This window comes from Gorilla gorilla, chromosome 21, assembly GCF_029281585.2.
Source record: "Gorilla gorilla gorilla isolate KB3781 chromosome 21, NHGRI_mGorGor1-v2.1_pri, whole genome shotgun sequence".
NCBI lineage: Eukaryota > Metazoa > Chordata > Mammalia > Primates > Hominidae > Gorilla > Gorilla gorilla.
The window spans coordinates 69788324-69794323 of NC_073245.2; the positions used below are offsets into that span (position 1 = coordinate 69788324).

The 6000-nt window shown below is 50.5% G+C and overlaps 1 protein-coding gene across 4 annotated transcripts in view; it reads right to left on the minus strand.

Annotated features, from left to right (window-relative positions):
• CTCFL (CCCTC-binding factor like) overlaps positions 1-5464 on the minus strand; it is a 28653-nt gene extending 23189 nt beyond the window's left edge. For 2 of the 4 annotated variants that reach the window (XM_055372565.2, XM_055372564.2), the window contains exons 1-3: positions 4894-5464; positions 3431-3984; positions 2833-3043 (exon numbers count right to left, since the gene is read on the minus strand). In XM_055372565.2, the coding sequence (XP_055228540.2) occupies positions 2833-3043; positions 3431-3973 (754 nt within the window). In that variant the 5' untranslated portion in view covers positions 3974-3984; positions 4894-5464. Of the gene's footprint in view, positions 1-2832; positions 3044-3430; positions 4732-4893 lie in introns of those variants that run through there. The other 2 variants (XM_055372569.2, XM_031005064.3) reach the window with 1 other exon arrangement.
• Between the last annotated feature and the right edge of the window lie 536 nt (positions 5465-6000).

Below are 6000 nucleotides of genomic sequence, written 5' to 3' on the forward strand. Positions count from 1 at the left end.
CCACTTTCACCCCAGGCTTCAAGGGATTCCGATAGATAACAGTAAAAAGAACCAATCAGCTCACAGTGATAAATAAGATGCCAGTGCAAGGGCAGCGGAAACAAACAGAAGACTCAGACCTACAAAGACTTCAGATGTTGGAATCATCAAATACAGAATATAGCTGAGTTGTTATTCTCAAAATCCATCCCTCCATAAAAGCAATGAAAACAACTGGCAAAAAAATGTCACAAGCAACTTTTTCAGGACACTGGAAACTTAACTGGAAGCTTCCAGCAACCAGGGGAAACAATTTAAAAAATCTAGCTGAGTCTCAGTAAAAAAGAGAGCTTGGTGGAATTCTAACTTATTCTGGTTCCATTCTCTGCTCCCTAGCTCAGGGGTGGCCTTGAAAATAACAATCCAAGCTATATTAACAGAATGATGAAAAAAACAACAACACACGATCATCTCAATAGATGCAGAAAAAGCATTTCATATAATCCAACACCGTTTTCTTGATAAAATACTCAACAAACTTGGAATAGAAGGTTTATGGGTTGAGTTGTGACCCCTGCAAAAATACGTGAAGTCCTCATGCCAGATACCTGTGAATGTGATCTTATGTGCAGAAAGGGTCTTTGCAGATGTGATCAAGCTAAGCTGAGGTCATGCTGGATGAAGGTGGGTCATAAGCCAATATGACTGGTGTCCTTATAAGAAGAGGAAAAGAGATGTAGAGACATACAGGAATAATTCCATGTGATAACAGAGGCAGAGATTGGAGTAATGCATCTGCAAGCCAATGAATGGCACGACTGCTGGCAATACCAGAAGCTAAGAGAAAAGCATGAAATATATTCTCCCCGACAGCCTTGCAAGAGAGCACGGCTTTGCCAACACCTCAATTTCACACTCGTAGCTTCCACAACTGTGAGAGGTATGTTTCTGTTGTTTGAAGCCACTCAGTTTGTGGCGCTTTGTCACGGCATCCCTGAGAAGCTAACACAGTGCCAGTTAAAAATGGGCCAAAGATTTGAATAGCCATTTTTTCCAAAGAAGATACGTAAGTGACCAATGAAAACATGAAGAGATAGTCAACACCCTTCGTCATTAGAGAAATGGAAACCAAAACTACAACGAGATACCTCTTCACACCTGCTAGGATGGCTATAATTAAACAATAACAACAAATGGAAAACAAGCGTTGGTGAGGATGTGGAGAAACTGGAAGCTACAAACACTGCGGGTGCAAATTCAAATTGGTGCAGCTGCTATGGAAAATAGTGTGGTAGCGCCTCAAAAAATTAAACATAGAGTAACCACACCATCCAGCAATTCCACTCCTAAGTATATACGCAAAAGGATTGGAAACAGGTGCTCAAACAAAAAACTTGTACACAGATGGTCATAAGAGCACCATTCACACTTGCTGAAAGGTGAACACAATTGCAGTGTGCATCAATGAATGAATGGATAAATAAAATGTGCTATACCCATACAGGGATTACTTAGCCATTAAAAACGAATGAAGCGCTGACACATGCTACAATACCAACAAACCCTGCAAACATGATGCTAAGCTCAAGAATCTAGATATGAAAGGCACATGGTATACATATATGATTCAACTTCTGGAAAATGTCCAGAACAGGAAAATCTACGGAAACAAAAAGTAGATTAGTGGTAGCCAGGGGCTAGCGGGAACAGAGTAGGAAGTGACTGCCTAATCGGTACAGGCCTCTTATTGGGGTGATAAAAATATTCTGGAATTTAGACAGTGTTGATGGGTCTACAAATTTGAATACATCAAAAACCTAAAAATGAGCTAGAAATTGTAAAACTTGGGGTGCAAAGCTCTTGATTTAAACATATGAGAAACTACCATGTACCAAAAGGCTGCAAACTCAACCACCTATGGAAGGCAGAGGCAAGAAACCTAAGTGAAGGGCCCTGACCACATGTAAGAATGGGGTGGTGGTGGCAGTGTGTTTGGTTGGCATTCTCCTTTTCTAAACGGAGTCACCTTCCAATCCCAGGCACCTGATGCCAGGAGGAAGGAAAACTGTGCCAAATGTTGCCAGATATAATTTAAAAGAGCTAGAAATTGAAATTTTGGGGGTGAAATTGTTGATTTAAATAAGTGAGAAACTAATATTTTTAAAAAATAAGCCAAACAAATTATTTTCATAGGACAAATTCATCCTGTGGGCTGCTGGAATGCAATCTCAGTTTAATATGGCTTTAATATTGCTTCAGGATCTTCCTAATCTGGACCCATCCACCTCTCTGAGCACCCACCCAGCTCTACAGACACAGTAGAGCTCTCCACCCTCAGATACAAAGTAAATACTTCCAGAGCTACACGCCCAGACCACTTCCTAGTACTTGGAATCCTGATCCCCATCTTAGTGGCTTCTTTGTCCTGGACTCACCTAAATATCACCTCCCTTAGAAGGCACCCACCCTCTACGGCTTCCTGAAGGAGGAATCACTCCTTCTCTTGGCCCTGAAGCACACGAGGCCTCACCACCTGTCCTGTAATGACTTGTCCCCCATATCCCTCTGGGGCTGCAAACTAGGCAGCAGAGACCAGGGCTTGGTCTTCTATGCTTACGTGCACAAGGCTTTGTGGGAACATTTTTACTGTGCTTTCAAAACGTTTGTGTGTAAAGTGCAAAACCCTGCTGGATTTGATTCACAATACAGAACATTAGTTTAAAATTTCTCCCATTTCCTGACATTTTGAAAGTAAAAGTCAACCACTTAAAACTTCAATTACCATCACCTGCCCATAAAGAAAAACACCAGCCCAGTTTTAGGGAGTCTATTCTATGAGATGAACTGGCCTACCCTTTGTCTTTCTTTGATTTTTTGTAGATTTGGCCTTTTCAGCATCTGCTTGGCCAGCTGTAGGTTGATCCTCTTGTTCTTCCACATTTGAATTTGAAACTGTGAGAACAATTTCGTCACTTCTTTCATCTCCTGACATTGTTTCCACAAAAAAGAGCTGCTCCTTTGTTCTTTCAGCCAATAACTGGTTCTTCTCCTGCCCTTCCTCGAGCTAATAAACAACAACAAATATTCAAATATGATACTATTAATTTCAGTATAATTAGACTTTTGCCTGGATGAACCACAGAATACAAAAAGAAAAGCCAAAGTTGAAGATTATGCATCACAATGTTAATTATTTCGCATCAGGGTTGTGGCAGTGAAACTTAACACTTTTTTTAAAAACATAATGCGCCTTACACTATTCCAATTAGCACCACTTTTAAAACTCTTTTTAAAAAAAGAACCTAAGAACTCTCAAGATTTTCCTGGGAAGTATTTGTATTGTCTTTAATTTGCAACTGCAAAATACCTCGTCCAGACATAATATTGCCTAAAAGCTGACTTGAATTTTTTCTTTTTCATGTAAGGGGTTGTTTATTAAAACCAACTGTACCTTCATCAGTCCAGCAGTTTCAGCCAGGCTCACCGCTAACTTACTGTCTTCACTGGCCACCATCACATTCTCCTCTAGAGCGTGGAACTGTAATACCTCTATCTCTTGCAGGGAGTACAGCTCTTGCTGGATACTAATGGCCACATACTGCTGCAGGCTCTGCCGGGGCGCTTCCTCAAGCCACAGCAACCCAGGGCCAGGCTGCTGCACCACCACCTGCACCCCTTCTTGCTGCTGTATGCTCAGCAAGCTCATATCCTGCAACTCCACAGCTTCAGAAGTGAAGTGCACCGTCTGCAGGGTCAGGATGTGCTTCTCGCTCTCCTCCGAGGGGGCCAGCACCAGCTCCACTTCTTCCTGCAGGACGCTGTCCTGGAAGGCCCCAGAGGTACGCTCGGCCTCCAACTCACTAGGGCTCCGATGGTCTTTCTCTCTGCACCCTCCGTCTTTTTCCTCCTCCTTCAGGCCTTTTTCCGGCATCAACTCGAGTTCTTTGATTTTGGTGAATTGCTCAGAAAGGGCAGAGATCTCAGCGGCTGCCATAATGACTTGGCCTGTTTGAAAAATAAGCAAGCGGTTTTCATAGGGGGAGAAGGCGGTGGTATGAGGAGGGATGGGGGGGTGCTGGAACCTAGCAGGCTTTGGAGTTGAAACAAGGTCTGGCCTCAAAAGGTTTTGGACCTAGTAGGGTCAGAACAATGCTGATCTGGCCTGGGTCTAGGAGGGGGTCAAGGCTAAGCAGGATTTAGGCTAAAGCAGGATTTTGTACAAAACCCTAGAACGAACAGGTTTGGGCCTCAGCAGGCTTAGGGCCAGCACACATCCTGCGCCTGGCAAGGTTCCGCCTGAGCACACTCTGGCCCAGTGCATACCCTGGGCCTAGCAAGGTTAGGCCTGAGCCGGTTCAGTCAGTGAACATCCTGGGCCTAGTAAGGTTTAGGCCCAGCAGGCTCTCGGCCAGTGCACATCCTGGGCCTAGCAAGTTTCAGGTCCAAGCAGGCCCCGGGCCAGTGCACATCAGGGGCCTAGCGAGGTTCGGGCCCGAGCAGGCCTTGGGCCAGTGCACATCCTGGGCCTAGCAAGTTTCACGTCCAAGCAGGCCCTGGGCCAGTGCACACCCTGCGCCTAGCGAGGTTCGGGCCCGAGCAGGCATTCCCCTCGTGCACGGTTCTAGACCTAGCACCCTCAGAGCCAGGCAGGCTTTGGGCCTAGTGGCCTCGAGCCCACCCAGACTTGGCCAAGCAGCCCTCGGCCAGACAAGCACACTCCTTCGGAGGCCTGGCAGGGCCCCCGCTTTACCCTGCCCCCCGCGCCCCGCCCCGACCCTCCCAGGCAGCCCCTCAGCGTCTGCCGCCCGCCCTTGGGCCTTTCCGGCCAGCCCCTCCCTCCGCCCACGCCCAGAACAGCCCACGCTCTTGGAGGAGAGCAGGTGGGCTTGACCCTGCCCGGGACTGGCCCCTCACCGCGGAAGGCGTGGCCGGAATGCCCGGCCCACTCCGTCTTTGGCTTGTGGGCTCTGCCTCGTGCACCGCGTGCTGCAGCCCGCAGCCGGCCGCCGCAGGGCTGGCGCGAGAGTGGAGGGTGGCAGTGCGCAGGCGTGGAGCGGAAAAGAGGAGGCGTGAAGGGGCGGAGCCAGGCAGGGTTGGGGGAGGGAGTGATGTACTGTGGGGGCAGGGGGGAAGGGGAGTAGGGAGGGGGAGGGGGAGCACGGATGAGGACGACCCCGCAGGGGGCACTGGTGGACCTGGGGGGGTGGATGAGGAGGGGAGGAGAGCCTGCAGGGGGCACTGGAAGACCGGGTGGGCGGGGGGGCGCCTAAGGAGGGGAGGAGGGTCCTGCAGGGGCACGGAAATACCTTGGGGTTGAAGTGGATGAGGAAGGGAGGACGGCCCCGCAGGGGGCGCTGGGAGACCCGGGGGGGAACTAAGGAGGGCACGAGGGCCTGCAGGGGCCCTGGGAGACCTGAGGGGGAATGGATAAGGAGGGGGGGAGGGTCCACAGGAGGCACTGAGATACTGGGGGGAGGGGTGGAATGAGGGGGGGAGGGGTGGAATGAGGCAGGGAGGATAGCCCTGCAGGGGGGCTGGGAGACCTGAGGGGGGTGGTGGGTAATGGATAAGGAGGGGAGGGGGGCCTGCAGGGGGCCTGTGACACCTAGGGGAGGGGAATGGATAAGGAGGGTGGGAGGGCCAACAGGAGGCACTGAGATACCGGGGGGGAGGGGTGGAATGAGGAGGGGAGAGCCCTGCAGGGGGGCGGGGAGACCTGAGGTGAGGGTAATGGATAAGGAGGGGAGGAGGGTCTGCAGGGGTTCTTGGGAGACCTGGGGGATGGATAGGAGAGGACGAGGGGAGGAGGGTCTGCAGGGGGCCCTGGGAGCCCTGCGGGGGGCGAGGGGTGGGGGAATGGATAAGGAGGGGAGGAGGGTCTGCAGGGGGCCCTGGGAGCCCTGCGGGGGGCGAGGGGTGGGGGAATGGATAAGGAGGGGAGGAGGGCCCGCAGGAGGCACTGAGGTACTCGGGGGATGGGTGGAATGAGGAGGGAAGGAAAGCCCTGAAGGGGGCACTGGG